Source organism: Triturus cristatus, chromosome 8, assembly GCF_964204655.1.
Source record: "Triturus cristatus chromosome 8, aTriCri1.1, whole genome shotgun sequence".
Classification (NCBI taxonomy): Eukaryota; Metazoa; Chordata; class Amphibia; order Caudata; family Salamandridae; genus Triturus; species Triturus cristatus.
The window spans coordinates 1679435056-1679451241 of record NC_140591.1 but is presented as its reverse complement, the minus strand read 5'-3'; the positions used below and the strand labels follow the sequence as shown (position 1 = coordinate 1679451241).

The window sequence follows — 16186 nt, the reverse complement described above, 5'->3', positions numbered from 1 at the left end:
GGAGAGTAGGGTCTGCAATCCTATGATCACCCAGATTTTTTGCTTTTGCTTCATTGGTTTACGACTTTCCCCGGCTGTGGGCCTGCCAATCAGACCCACAGCCTAGCTGTTCTCTCTCGAAATTAACGCACATGTACATTAGGTGCATCCACCAATTGGAACTGGGCCGCCTTGTCAGTCCCTGTCTCAGCATACCACAGGTATCCAGGGCATCGGTGTACCCAGGGCCTACCAGGGGCTGCAGCATGTATTATGCCACCCCTGGATGGCCGCCCAAATCTGACACAACTGGCTGCACGACAGCTGGGGCAAAGGGGTGTAATCACCCGTTGCTGTAGGTGTAGTATTCCTACACCTAACCCTAAGATGGACACATGGATTCCTATCAGTCACTCCTATAGCAGGCCTTACCAATCCTGAAGGCAGAGTGCAGGGAATCATGTGGGACGGTGCTCTGGCGCGAGCTGAGCCCGTCGACGGCTTGCGGAACCAAGTCCTAATAGCCGTTCCATTGTGACGCGGGCCAACTACTTTTGAGTGCATTATAATCCTTACGGTTATTTGCTAACTTTGGCATCGCATCACCTACACATGTAGAGTAAGGTGTCAAACGTATTGGAATACGAACCCCTCGCCAGTTCTGGCGACAGGGTTAGCATTCCCCCCTTTTAGAGGGGCACGACATGGAAGTAACCTTGAACCCCGGTTAAAGTTGACTCAAGCCTCAGCATCACAAAATGGATGCTGCCACCAGACACAAGTCTGACCCCCTGCTGCTGGGAGACCTTCCAGCGAGGGGAGCTTGGACAAAGGGTTTCCTGTCGAGGGCGGTGTTAGCACCATCCCAGACAGGGTTTGTGTATCCCAGGTAGGCAGGGCTGAAAGGAAGGTGACTGCAAGTGGCACCCCGGTGCTCACTGTGCATAGCCCGGCTCAAACCAGTTTCGGGGGCACACCAGCCCCTGAGCTGGGGCGAAGCCGGACAAAGGATAGGGGTGTAACCACCCCCCTCCTGGCTCCACCCATAGGTAGAACCTAGTCACGGGCCAGCCCCTTTTCTTAGAATAAAGGTAGGAGCGAGTCCCCTTCCCAAATTGGATAATCGGATAATCGGATAATTCTATATCTCGAACTACTTTCCACGAAAGGACCTCCTGACTATTTCTGAAGACTCTCCCTTGTGGCTAAGGAGTAGCCACCCTGCACCAGCAGGCACCACCTAAGCGCTTGCGGTTTGCTGTAAGTCTCTCCTACGGATCAAGACTGCCCAGCTCGACGAGACCCGAGTTCCCTGCCATCTCTGACCTTTTACCTACCTCATCAGCCCAGCTGAGAGCCGTAGGTGTGACGAGACTTGCGGGACCGGCCATCTTCAGAACCTGCACGACGCTTATCTAGCACGCCCACCGAGGGACCCTCGAGTGAGTGCACCTAGGGTTTGAGAAGCCCTAACCCTGAGCAGCTCCAGCACCGAAGTCTGCCTCCCCAGCATCCACGGGATCTGCGTGGGGGCCCTTCCGCTCCTTGCTGTTCACCGCGTTGTTCGACCACTTGCCGACCGGCTTGTGGCCCTCTTCACGACGCACCACGATTGTTTTCATCACTAGTCTGGTTGCTCCAGACTGGCTCTTGCTCCCCTTCAACAGAGGAGTACCACGGACCCTCCTGGTCCACTCCAGATGCCATCTTGACTCCACCGCGTGGGTTTGCCACTGCCAAGATCCGCTGCCCCATTCCTGGGCCCAGCATCATCGACAGCAGACACCTTCGTGGGACAGCTCGCCCTCCATCCTGGTCACCGCCGCGCCTCCTGGTCCAAGGAACAGCCGAGTCCGACGTCACCCACTCACCTGGTCGAGGTGACTTCAGCCGGTACCCTCCTGGTACCCACCCGATCGCTGGCTAGCGGTTGAGAACTGAGTCCCCTCTGCTTTCAGGTTTCCTTCCTCACCGATCCAGGCTTGGATCTCGCTGAACATCGACACTGGTCGCCTGCCAGCAACTCTTCTTTCAGGCTCCTGAGACTACAACGAGGACTTCCGACATCTTGCCGAACCTTCCACAGCCGCAGCCCCTGGGCTAGGTAACTCGAGCATTTCGGTGCTCCATCGCAGGTTCGCTTTACAAGTGTCCAGTTCCTTTTTCGTTTAGTCCCACTGATCGGATCACTCCGGAATCAGTAACTTTAGACTTTCTAACCTCTCCCCTTCCACTTACAGAGTAAGGGTTTCGTGCCCTCGGGCATTTGTGTAAATTGTGCAACCAGAAGTATTTTCCCAAGAGTTTTGTATTGTGCTTAGCTCCCTGACTCATAAAGAGCCAGGGTAGTCGTGTTATAAATAAATATCCTTTATTTTCATAACAACTTGTGTGGTGTCCTTTCACTTGGTGTTCAAGGGGTATATGTGATGGTAAACAGCTGGCTTAACACGCCCTCTAGAGTTTAGCCTAAGACTGCTCGTATCCACGCTACTAGGATAGCTGGTCTATAAGGTTGACTTACAACCAATCATCAATGGGGGTCGTTTGGAATGATACACAGTGATCACTAGAATAGTGAGCACTACATATCAGGCCAACTTCTCACATTGGTGAGCAGCGGTTGGGATTTGAGCTTGCTGTTGTTTTACCACACACGTCTCCTAAGAATATCGCAGTGAAAGATCACATAAGTACCCAGGTACATATAACTTAACTTAGAATACTCTGAGTTCTACTGAACCGGCTGTTGTAGTGTAACAGGGCTTAGCACACCCTGACTACAACTCTTAGCAAGGGATCAGTAGGTAAACACATAGTGTAGGTAGGTGCATCACTTACACCTCACTATAAAAGCATGTCGGTCCACGGAGAGTCTTCGCAGACTCCCTTAGTGGTCAGTGACCCTCCACAGGTCGTGTCACGATATGCAACTCTTAGCTTCAAGGAGATGAGACAACTGTGTGCCTCCAGGAAGCTAAACCAGGGTTCTAACCCTACCATCGCAATTCTGATAGGTCTCTTAGAGGCGTACGATGCTAGGAGGTCCTCCAACACAGGTCCCCCCAGTGCTGATGGGAACATGCTTCCCTTAGAGGGAACCCTCGGTGACCCCGACCTCGACCTCCACACAGAGGAGGAGGACGAGGAGGAGTTATCAGGAGACGAGGCAGACAAAGGTCCATTGGTAGTCGGCAGGCTTACAAGGACCAACTTAAGCAGGCATGAGAATGGAACTGGGGGAGCCCCGGGCCCACGCTCAAGCAGGCCTAACCTTGGGAACGGACGAGCTAGGTCTCTCTCCAGAGGCTCTGGCAGATCGGTTCATACACGTCTCTCAGGCATCTTCTCAGAGAGGAATGACGTCCCCTCAGAGAAGGGAGCATGAAGCGAAGATGAGGGAAGTCAATCTGAGGATCGAGCGGGAAGAACTTGCCCTCGCCAAAGAAAGACTTGCTCTGGCCCGAGAGCAGAAATTGAGTGGGTTAGATCCCACTGGTGGCAGCATTCTCAATAGAGAGAAAGACAGGGGTATAGACACTAGACACCTGAGTAAAATAGTGCCCCCCTTTAAACAAGGGGACGACATCCACAAGTGGATAACTGCCTTGGAGAGGGCCTGCACTGTCCAGTGCGTCCCCCCAAGTCAGTGGGGAGCTGTACTGTGGCTTTCCTTTGAAGGTAAAGGAAGGGACAAGCTCCTCACTACGAGAGCTGAGGATGCTAACAACTACCAAGTCCAGAAGAGCACACTGATTGATGGGTTCGGCTTAACCACGGAACAGTACCGGGTGCTGTTCCGGGACACCCAGAAAATTCAGTCTCAGGATTGGACTGACTTTGTCGATTGTGCCACTAAGGCTTTGGAAGGCTGGTTGCTGGGTAGCAAGGTTACTGATTACACAGGATTGTACAATCTTATCATGCGAGAACATATTTTAAACAACTGTCAGAACCAATTGTTGCATCAGCACCTTGTCGACTCGGATCTGACCTCTCCCCAAGAATTGGGAAAGAAGGCAGACAGATGGGTCAGAACAAGGGTCAAGCAGAACCAGAACCAGAACCAGGGTGGTCAGAAGAAAGCAGACCAGAAGGGTAGTAACAAGAACGAACAAAATGACCAGAAGTCTTCGACAGGTCCCCAACAAACCAAAGAGGGTGGGGGTCAGGCTTCACAGAAGAAGAAGACTCAAGAAGGCCAGTCAAAAAGGTGGTGCCAATACTGTAAAAATAAGACTCACTGGTTTAGTGAGTGCACCAAGAAAGGAGGGCAAACTCCTACCACTGCAGCCCCTAAGGCACCTGCACCCCCTAGTACAGTCAGCAGTGGTAGTGCGCCTCCCAAGGCATTAGTTGGGTTAACCTTGGGAACCGAGGGGAGTGACGACTTAGTCGGCACACTCACTCAGGCCGTCCTTGTCTGTACAGGGGATATGGATATGTCCCCTGATGCCAGTCCCAATAATTTGGGCAAATACAGACAGACACCTTTGATTAATGGAAAAGTGGCTCAGGCCTACAGGGACACTTGTGCCAGCGTCACCATGGTGACGCCTAACTTTGTGGACCCTGGACAGATCATGCTAGGTACCAATTACCTAGTGACCAATGCCAGCAACGTCACTACCAATCACAGTATGGCAGTTGTTGATTTCTCCTGGGGAGGGGTAAGTGGCCCGAAAAAGGTTGTGGTTAGTTCAGACCTCCCCGTAGAATGTCTGTTGGGCAATGATTTGGAAACGTCACAATGGTCAGAAGTGGAGCAGAGGACTCACATGGAAATGTTAGGCTTGCCAGCACATGTCCTTGCTGTGACCAGGTCACAGGCCAAAAGGTGCCCCACTGAACAGGTGCTGGATCCTGGAAGAACGGACCAGACACCTTCCAAGAAGAGGAGCAGTAAGGGTAAGGCTTCGCCTTCCCATTTGCCCCAGGTCGTGGATCAAGTCTCTGAGGAGGCTGACCTTAAAGAACTGAGGGAAACTGAGCCGAAAGAGCTTGAACCTGGTCAGGTTGAGTTTCTGGGCTCAGGGGGACCCTCCAGGGAAGACCTGGGGAAGGCACAGTTAGACTGCCCCTCCCTTGAACCCCTCAGACAGCAGGCTGCTGCTGAGGCTGCAGGGAACGCCACAGGTACCCACAAAGTGTACTGGGACGATGGACTCCTGTACTCCGAGGCAAGAGACCCCAAACCTGGTGCGACCAGGAGGCTGGTCATCCCCTTGTCTCTGAGAGGTTTCCTTCTTACCTTGGCCCACGAGATTCCCCTTGCAGGTCACTTAGGCCAGAATAAGACTTGGGACAGGATTGTTCCACACTTTCACTGGCCCCACATGTCCGAAGATACGAAGGAGTTTTGCCGTTCCTGTGTCACTTGCCAAGCCAGTGGTAAGTCAGGTGGCACGACAAAGGCCCCCCTCATACCACTACCGGTGGTGGGGGTGCCCTTTGAACGAGTGGGGATCGACATTGTCGGACCAATGGAACCCCAGACAGCATCAGGGCACAAGTTTATACTGGTGGTGGTGGACCACGCCACTAGGTATCCTGAAGCTATTCCACTTAGGACCACTACAGCACCTGTGGTGGCACGGGCCCTACTTGGAGTGTTCTCCAGAGTGGGCTTCCCTAAGGAGGTCATCTCAGACAGAGGTGCAAACTTCATGTCGGGATATCTGACTGCAATGTGGAAGGAGTGTGGTGTCAACTACAAGTTCACCACACCCTATCACCCACAATGCAATGGGCTTGTTGAGAGATTCAACAGGACCCTAAAAGGGATGATTCATGGACTACCTGAAAAGCTTCGGCGGAGATGGGATGTCCTGATACCCTGCCTCTTGTTCGCCTACAGAGAAGTCCCGCAGAAGGGGGTTGGCTACAGCCCTTTTGAGCTTCTGTTCGGGCATCCTGTAAGGAGACCCCTTTGTTTGGTAAAGGAAGGATGGGAGAGACCTCTCAGAAAGCCGGCATCGAACATTGTGGACTATGTACTCGGTCTCCGCTCGCGGATGGCGGAGTACATGGAAAAGGCGTCTAAAAACCTTGAGGCGAGCCAAGAATTACAGAAAGCTTGGCACGACCAAAAGGCTGTCCTGACTGTGTACCAGCCTGGACAGAAGGTGTGGGTGCTGGAGCCAGTGGCCCCGGCAGCACTCAAAGACAAATGGTCTGGGCCCCACACGATCATTGAGCAAAAGGGAGAGGTCGCCTACCTGGTAGACCTGGGAACTCCCCAGAGCCCCCACAGGGTGCTCCATGTAAACAGGCTCAAGGCATATGTCGACAGGGAGGGCATGGGCTTGCTCATGGCCACAGATGAGGGACAGGAGGAGGAGAGTGACCCTCTCCCGGACCTGCTCTCTCAGAACCCTGACGATGGGTCAGTAGATGGTGTTGTCTTTTGTGGCAGCCTCTCTGGACATCAACAAAAGGATTGTAAACAGGTTCTTCAATCCTTTCGACATATGTTCTCTCTGACGCCCAGTCAGACCAATTGGTGTACCCATGAGGTCGACACTGGGGACAGTCTGCCCGTAAAGAGTAAAATCTATCGGCAACCTGATCATGTCAGAGACTGCATCAAGACGGAGGTGCAGAAAATGTTGGAGCTGGGAGTCATTGAACCCTCGGACAGCCCCTGGGCTAGTCCCGTAGTTCTCGTGCCGAAACCTCACACCCAGGGCGGTAAGAAAGAGATGAGGTTTTGCGTGGACTACAGAGGTCTCAATGCAGTCACTAAGACTGACGCCCACCCAATACCAAGAGCAGACGAGCTTATCGACCGGTTGGCTTCGGCCAGCTACTTAAGTACGTTTGACCTGACAGCTGGGTATTGGCAAATCAGGTTAGCTGAGGAGGCCAAGCCCAAAACAGCATTTTCTACCCCGGGTGGGCATTATCAGTTCGTGGTAATGCCCTTTGGTTTGAAAAATGCGCCTGCCACCTTCCAAAGGCTGGTGAATCGAGTTCTCACTGGGTTGGACGACTTCTGCGCGGCGTATCTGGACGATATCGCTGTCTTTAGCTCCACCTGGGAGGATCACCTGGTCCACCTGAGGAAAGTGTTAGAGGCCCTGCAAAAGGCAGGCCTCACTATCAAGGCCACTAAGTGCCAGATAGGGCAGACACAGGTTGTATACCTGGGCCACCTTGTAGGTGGAGGCCAGGTTCAGCCATTGGAGAGCAAAATACAGGCCATCCAGGACTGGGCTCCTCCAACCACCCAGACTCAGGTTCGAGCTTTCTTGGGCCTGACTGGTTATTACCGGAAATTTGTCAGAAATTATGGATCCATTGTGACCCCGCTAAACGACCTGACAAGTAAAAAGATGCCAAAAAAAGTCAGTGGACAGCAAGCTGTCAGAAGGCATTCGATGACCTAAAGCAGGCCATGTGCACAGCGCCTATCCTAAAGAGTCCAGACTACTCCAAACCATTCATTGTCCAAACAGACGCTTCGGAGCTGGGTGTGGGAGCTGTTCTATCTCAACGGAATTTTGATGGTCATGACCAGCCCATAGCTTTTATTAGCAGGAGGCTGACCCCCAGAGAGAAGAATTGGTCAGCTATTGAGAGGGAGGCCTTTGCTGTGGTTTGGGCCCTGAAGAAGCTGAGGCCATACTTGTTTGGCACTCACTTCAAGATTCAGACCGACCATAAGCCCCTCTTGTGGCTAAATCAAATGAAGGGTGAAAACCCCAAACTACTTAGGTGGTCCATTTCCCTACAGGGGATGGACTTCACAGTGGAGCATAGACCTGGCACTGATCATGGCAATGCAGATGGGCTCTCCAGGTATTTCCACTTAGAGCAAGAAGACTCACCTGGTCAAGGTTAGCTTATTGTCCCAAAGTTTGGGGGGGGGGTCATGTAGGAGAGTAGGGTCTGCAATCCTATGATCACCCAGATTTTTTGCTTTTGCTTCATTGGTTTACGACTTTCCCCGGCTGTGGGCCTGCCAATCAGACCCACAGCCTAGCTGTTCTCTCTCGAAATTAACGCACATGTACATTAGGTGCATCCACCAATTGGAACTGGGCCGCCTTGTCAGTCCCTGTCTCAGCATACCACAGGTATCCAGGGCATCGGTGTACCCAGGGCCTACCAGGGGCTGCAGCATGTATTATGCCACCCCTGGATGGCCGCCCAAATCTGACACAACTGGCTGCACGACAGCTGGGGCAAAGGGGTGTAATCACCCGTTGCTGTAGGTGTAGTATTCCTACACCTAACCCTAAGATGGACACATGGATTCCTATCAGTCACTCCTATAGCAGGCCTTACCAATCCTGAAGGCAGAGTGCAGGGAATCATGTGGGACGGTGCTCTGGCGCGAGCTGAGCCCGTCGACGGCTTGCGGAACCAAGTCCTAATAGCCGTTCCATGGTGACGCGGGCCAACTACATTTGAGTGCATTATAATCCTTACGGTTATTTGCTAACTTTGGCATCGCATCACCTACACATGTCGAGTAAGGTGTCATACGTATTGGAATACGAACCCCTCGCCAGTTCTGGCGACGGGGTTAGCATTCCCCCCTTTTAGAGGGGCACGACATGGAAGTAACCTTGAACCCCGGTTAAAGTTGACTCAAGCCTCAGCATCACAAAATGGATGCTGCCACCAGACACAAGTCTGACCCCCTGCTGCTGGGAGACCTTCCAGCGAGGGGAGCTTGGACAAAGGGTTTCCTGTTGAGGGCGGTGTTAGCACCATCCCAGACAGGGTTTGTGTATCCCAGGTAGGCAGGGCTGAAAGGAAGGTGACTGCAAGTGGCACCCCGGTGCTCACTGTGCATAGCCCGGCTCAAACCAGTTTCGGGGGCACACCAGCCCCTGAGCTGGGGCGAAGCCGGACAAAGGATAGGGGTGTAACCACCCCCCTCCTGGCTCCACCCATAGGTAGAACCTAGTCACGGGCCAGCCCCTTTTCTTAGAATAAAGGTAGGAGCGAGTCCCCTTCCCAAATTGGATAATTGGATAATCGGATAATTCTGAATCTTGAACTACTTTCCACGAAAGGACCTCCTGACTATTTCTGAAGACTCTCCCTTGTGGCTAAGGAGTAGCCACCCTGCACCAGCAGGCACCACCTAAGCGCTTGCGGTTTGCTGTAAGTCTCTCCTACGGATCAAGACTGCCCAGCTCGACGAGACCCGAGTTCCCTGCCATCTCTGACCTTTTACCTACCTCATCAGCCCAGCTGAGAGCCGTAGGTGTGACGAGACTTGCGGGACCGGCCATCTTCAGAACCTGCACGACGCTTATCTAGCACGCCCACCGAGGGACCCTCGAGTGAGTGCACCTAGGGTTTGAGAAGCCCTAACCCTGAGCAGCTCCAGCACCGAAGTCTGCCTCCCCAGCATCCACGGGATCTGCGTGGGGGCCCTTCCGCTCCTTGCTGTTCACCGCGTTGTTCGACCACTTGCCGACCGGCTTGTGGCCCTCTTCACGACGCACCACGATTGTTTTCATCACTAGTCTGGTTGCTCCAGACTGGCTCTTGCTCCCCTTCAACAGAGGAGTACCACGGACCCTCCTGGTCCACTCCAGATGCCATCTTGACTCCACCGCGTGGGTTTGCCACTGCCAAGATCCGCTGCCCCATTCCTGGGCCCAGCATCATCGACAGCAGACACCTTCGTGGGACAGCTCGCCCTCCATCCTGGTCGCCGCCGCGCCTCCTGGTCCAAGGAACAGCCGAGTCCGACGTCACCCACTCACCTGGTCGAGGTGACTTCAGCCGGTACCCTCCTGGTACCCACCCGATCGCTGGCTAGCGGTTGAGAACTGAGTCCCCTCTGCTTTCAGGTTTCCTTCCTCACCGATCCAGGCTTGGATCTCGCTGAACATCGACACTGGTCGCCTGCCAGCAACTCTTCTTTCAGGCTCCTGAGACTACAACGAGGACTTCCGACATCTTGCCGAACCTTCCACAGCCGCAGCCCCTGGGCTAGGTAACTCGAGCATTTCGGTGCTCCATCGCAGGTTCGCTTTACAAGTGTCCAGTTCCTTTTTCGTTTAGTCCCACTGATCGGATCACTCCGGAATCAGTAACTTTAGACTTTCTAACCTCTCCCCTTCCACTTACAGAGTAAGGGTTTCGTGCCCTCGGGCATTTGTGTAAATTGTGCAACCAGAAGTATTTTCCCAAGAGTTTTGTATTGTGCTTAGCTCCCTGACTCATAAAGAGCCAGGGTAGTCTTGTTATAAATAAATATCCTTTATTTTCATAACAACTTGTGTGGTGTCCTTTCACTTGGTGTTCAAGGGGTATATGTGATGGTAAACAGCTGGCTTAACACGCCCTCTAGAGTTTAGCCTAAGACTGCTCGTATCCACGCTACTAGGATAGCTGGTCTATAAGGTTGACTTACAACCAATCATCAATGGGGGTCGTTTGGAATGATACACAGTGATCACTAGAATAGTGAGCACTACATATCAGGCCAACTTCTCACAACCAGGGCTAGCCAACGACTGGTCCTGCTTAGTACACACTGTTGTCTATATCCGGGGCACCGCGAAAGCTGCCAAAATGCTTTGAACGTGAGTCAAACACAAATGTTAGAATCACAAAGATGATAGGCATTTTGGAAGGACCGTGCCACTAGTAGTGGTAAATAGTACATGCGTATCGCATGCCAAGGACGGTAAAAGACATTAGGATTGTTCATGGACACTTGGGGGCATATCTACAAGGAGGCGATATAAAATTATCGCCGCTTTTGCAGCCGTTTTCGGCCGAAAAGCGGCGATAATTTTTTCGCTATATTAGCAAGGTCACGCTATCGCGTGAAACCTTGCCTTATCTCCATTTCCCTTAACGCCCATCTTTGCATCTCAAAAGAGATGCACAGTGGGCGTTCCGCCCCAGGATAATGGGAGAAATATCGCTAAGAGACATTTCTCCTATTATCAAGCCTCACGCAAAGCAGCATAGCGACAAGAAAAGTAGCGATAACCCCTGTTATCGCTACTTTCGTTATGCCTGCTTTGAAACTGACTTAGCCATGATATCCTATGGAAGGTGGATATCATGGCTAAGTATGTGAGGCCCTATCAGCAAGCTATCGCCAAACTTGGTGGGATTATTGCTGGGTTTTCAGCGATAATCTCACGCTATCTCAGTGAAAAAAATCCACGCTAGCCGGTGATAATCTTCCTAGCGCTAAGTGCGCTGAGCGATAATTATCGCCGGTTGTTGCTGATATGCCCCATTGGGGCATATTATCAAGACAGGCGATAAAATTATGGGCATCCCGGGCAGGCCGTCGGGGAGAGGACGTGGCCTGGGCTTAACCCTCCTTGGTTGCAGCCGAGGGTCTGGGTGCTGGGGACAGGGGGTCCACTGGGGGGCCCGGGGAGGCTCTCCCTGGCCTGGCTAGGTTTCGGAAGCTGGGACCGGGCCTGGGGCTTGTGCTCCATTCGGAAGGCCCCCGGGGTGCGAGAGCCCCCCGTCCTGCAAGCCAGCCGAGGGTCCGGGCGCTGGGGAAGTGTTAGAAATGGGATTTCTGGTTGGCTAGGGCTTGCGCCAAAGCCAGGCAGAAACCACCACTCTAAGTCAGGGCTGGGGAGTTACACGCCAAAGTTAACCCCTGCTGACCCCCTTGGTAGCTTGGCACGAGCAGTCAGGCTTATCTCTGAGGCGATGTGTAAAGCGTTTGCACGCGCACCCAGCAACAACACCCAAGGCCCACCACAAAAGAAACTCCACACAAGGTTATATATAGCCTTTGTATTATAATAAACACATTAGATAATAATCACACAATTTACACTGTGCCAACTGGCACTGGGCAGAATTTTACAAGGGACTATTTACACGGGACAGGGCCACATGGACCACTGTCAGAATTAGCACAAATCACCAATAGTAAATGTAGAACATATACCAATGGAAACACAAAGTATACTGTAGAGCACAACCAGTAACTACTGACGCAATAATGACCTCAGCGTCATCACACTAGCATCAGGTATAAAACCTATCCTGCATCCATCACAGGGTCATAAATCACATTATGCAATTTCTCATTAGTCTAACGCATTAGACCTAACCACCTAAGTATAACTATACTAGGGGCATACATCGCACAGGGAAGTACAATCTCCCTAACAGAAACCTAAACAGGTAAAACAACCTCCTAGGCAGAAATAACCACATTTAGAGGTATAAGACACAGGGTGCGCAAAACATACTATACACAGTACATTTCCTAACACCATAAGCATGAACACAGGGTGCGCAAAACATACTACACAGTACATTTCCTAGCACCAAAACCACATTAGAGTCCAGGTTGCGCCAGAACCTAAACGTAGCAGCTGCCCACTACTTGCTGGGAAGCTGGGGACAAGAACAGGGCCTAAACGCTGCAGCTGGCACTAAGTGCTGCGCAGCTGGGGAGGCAAATAGGAGGCATGGGCTCTCAATGGCCCCTGAAACAGTGTCCAAGACGTTGGAGCCACCTAGGCTCTAAAACAACATGTCTCCCTGGAGCACACTGGCTCCTGAAATCATTGTGCGCCAATATAGCAAGGCAACTTGCCCCAAAGTACTGTGGAGCGCACTGGGAGTTTAGATCAATATGGAGCCCACGTTGGAGCGCCCTGGCGCTCAAAACAAACAAACATGTGCCCTTCGTGGGAGCCACGCAGGCTCAGAAAAGCATTATGCCCCCGTAGCGTTGGAGCCTCTAGGCTCTAGACAATTGGGCCCCAAGTCCCCCTGGGACTTCTAAATATCAAATGGCCCCCAGGTTGGAGTCCCTTTGGACTCAGCAACGTGAAATGCTGCCCCTTCGTTGGAGCGCTGGAGCAAGTATAATACTTTTAAATGAAACACCTGTTCCATTATTTTATTTTTCGTATGTTTATACTAGAAGTACTACTGATTAATTATAATAACTAATGGTTTGCCGTGTTTGTATTTATCAACCTTATTAACAGAAAGAATACACGTGGGAATGCATTTGCATGGCTAAAATAATAAGTAAACTAAGTTTGTACGCATATTAATAAAATAAACGTGGCTTATGTGATGTTATTGTGATTTGCGCTTAAAATAAACGTGCACTAATGGCTTTAGATGTTGCATATGGCTAGATAAATGCACACACATATAGGTATTAGCAGGGGAATAACACTGTATTAATTATTTCCATGTATTAATTATAATTTTATGTTTCTTTGCTTAAGTTGACCATTGTGGCCTGCTATAAAATGGCCACCAACCGCAGCCTATTCTCGAGTAGATGAAAATATGGAAAAGACGCTTTGCACTGACTACAACCCTGTCCTCTGGCTGACCTGAGGCACCATGTCCATGACGACTAATCCGGGAAGGGAGCCAGATGCCCCTGAACGTGCAAAATTTGTATTTTATCGTAAATTAAGAGATGGTAAACCGGACCTGTGCAGGACAAAAGAAGATACAATTTGTCAGGGTCGCATCCTTTTGCAACAAACTTTGCTACTATGAATTTCACCATTCTAAAAGAACTATAGAATTTCAACCCTTTAGCGGGTGAGAACTTTCCTGAATGTTGCCGTGAGATCCGGACTTCCAATTTGGTTTAACCAACCAGAAACACGAGAATATGGAAATGTAACTTTGTTAATGTAATTTTTGGTATAAATATTGGTAGTCTAGAGAGGTTTAGAGCCATCCTTTTCCTGAACTAATGAACCGAGGTCCCTACGCTGACGGAGAGGACGGTGACGCCATTTGACTGAGCCAGAAACTTTGACTGATGTACTGAGGACCAGTTCTGACTTAGAAAACGACAAATAGCCAGAATAGGTAAATATGAAAAAGATGATGCTGCATTGTACTGAGTTTAACTTGCATTTAATTTAGATAAACGAGAAATTAATGTTCAATAAATGTGTCGGGTGGTTATTTTAGTGAATGTTTTATTTGAATATTTTAGAGTGTTAAGATTGTACATCAAACCTACATTCAACTAGATGGTCCAATCGACCAACCTGAGGGAGGAACTGTTAAGGTGATTCTAGGGAAAGTGGTTCTTCCTTCAGAGAAAGCAGATTGGTTAGAAATCAGATGATTCATTCCCTTTACAGGCACGGATAGTTTGATAGGATGAATGTTGGTGTTATGGGCCCCACCAGCGTATGATGTGTGAGTGTGCATGTGACTGTGAAATCATTCCGTCCGTGGAAGTAGAGGGGATCTGCATCAGGAGCGCACCAGCGCTCTAAACAATCAATGCTGGCGTACGTTGGAGCCCTCTTCCACCTCCGTCCCCACTCACCGGCAGTCTAGGGACTCCAGTCTTCTCCTCGGGGAGGCGGTGCTTCGCCCGGTCCCTCACTTGGGACCGGGACTTCTGCAAGGAGCCTGCAAGGCTCCGGACCTCCTGGGCTGCTCTGGGTTCACGGGGCTCCCTCGACACCATGGGAGCCCCTCTCGGCCCGCAACCCCTCCTCCTCACTTCCGCTGGTCACCCGGGGCTCTCCCTCGCTCTCGGGAGCCCCGGTGGGAGACACCAGCTTCTTCTGCTTCCCGGCTCGCTGGCCGGGACTTCCTTCGCGCTGGGCCAAGCCCCGCCCACGTCTTGGCGTGGGCTGCCTGGCTTCCGGTTCTCCCCGGCCGCGGCGGAGATTCTCCCCTCTTGGGAAGGCGGCAATGCGGGGTAGGCTCCCACTCAGACAAAATAATTAAGTAAGCGGGGTGGGCACCCGCGAATGGCGAACAAAATGCGGGGTGGGCACCCGCGAATGGCAGACAAAATGCGGGGTGGGCACCCGCGAATGGCTCACATAAGCGGGGTGGGCACCCGCACCAAAAGCAACAATATAAGCGGGGTGGGCTCCCGCTAGGCATAATAAGAATGCGGGGTGGGCACCCGCTTCCGGCAGCATCACGGGGGAATCCCTCCAGTGGGGATTTCCTCAGGCAGTATGCAGCGGCGTGCTGCAAAGCTCCAGTGCTCCTTCAGGAGCCCAATTTCAGCGCTCCCAGGCGCTAGAAGGCTGTTTCAAGCCTTGGTAGAGTAAAAGGAACAGCAAAAGGTCCAAAAGGTCCTGAAGGCGTCCAGGGGGCAAAGCAGGGCCCAGGGGCCAGCACACAGGGCCCTCCAGCAGGGAGGTAGCCCCCATGGCGGTCCCTCCTGGGCCCCACCAGCAGCAAGCCCCCCTCTGTCAGGATCCAAAAAGAGAACATTTTACAGGGGGTCACAGCCCCTTATTATACACAGATCACCTTTGTCTCAAGGTGCAGGGGAGGGGCGAACCAGATGCAATTGATTCCTGAGCACTTTGTTTTGCTCAGCCCCTCTCCCTATTCACAGGGCAGACCAGGGTCATCAGTCGCACCACAGGGGGCGGAGCCAGCATTGTGTGGGGAAAGCCCAGCCCTATTCAGGTCCTAGGTGTACTCCTCCCACTCATCCACATGCAGCTTTCTCCATTCACCACCGGGGCAGACCCATCCTGACTCTGGGGATTCCCTAGCCCGTCACATGACCTCAGCCAGCCAATCGCCAGACAAGGCACTCATTTCACATTGCGCACAGAAATGCCCACTTCTAGAAGTGGCACTTTCACACTAGGTACATTGACGCCGCACACATCATCGCGCAGCATTTCATCACACGAGTCCGCACATACCAAACTCGGCCCTGTACTCCCCACGCATCAGGAACTAACATGGTCACTCAGATCCCCCATGCATTCCTATGGGAGGGCAGGTCAGTCTCACTCAAGGTAACCCAGAGCGCATGCGCTTTCCTCTGGGACACAGTGTGAAAGCGCCTAGAGGCCTAAAACCACTAGTACAACACAGGAAAAAGGCTAGGATACTGCAAAAAGTTCTGGGGGTGAACTTGCCAGAAGGGCCAAGTCCAACAGGAAGGGTGTCCACCGTGGCCCGGGGAGGCTCTCCCCAGCCTGGCTAGGGTTCGGAAGCTTGGCCCGGACCAGGGGCTTGTGCTCCGTCCCAGTGTCCTAGGGTGCGGGAGCCCCCGTCCTGCAAGCCAGCCGAGGGTCCATGCGCTGGGGAAGGGTGTCCACCGTGGCCCGGGGAGGCTCTCCCCGGCCTGGCTAGGGTTCGGAAGCTGGGCCCGGACCCGGGGCTTGTGCTCCGTCCCAGTGTCCCAGGGTGCGGGAGCCCCCGTCCTGTAAGCCAGCCGAGGGTCCGTGCGCTGAGGAAGGGTGTCCACCGTGGCCCGGGGAGGCTC

The 16186-nt window shown here is 52.3% G+C and overlaps 1 protein-coding gene across 1 annotated transcript in view; it reads left to right on the top strand.

The window, feature by feature from the left end:
• The window catches only part of LOC146808589 (uncharacterized), a 116058-nt gene extending 102171 nt beyond the window's left edge, over positions 1-13887 (top strand). Inside the window, exon 8 of the mRNA XM_085623608.1 lies at positions 13185-13887. Coding sequence (XP_085479734.1) covers positions 13185-13207 — 23 coding nt within the window. The 3' untranslated portion in view covers positions 13208-13887. The remainder of the gene's footprint in view (positions 1-13184) is intronic.
• Positions 13888-16186: the final 2299 nt, after the last annotated feature.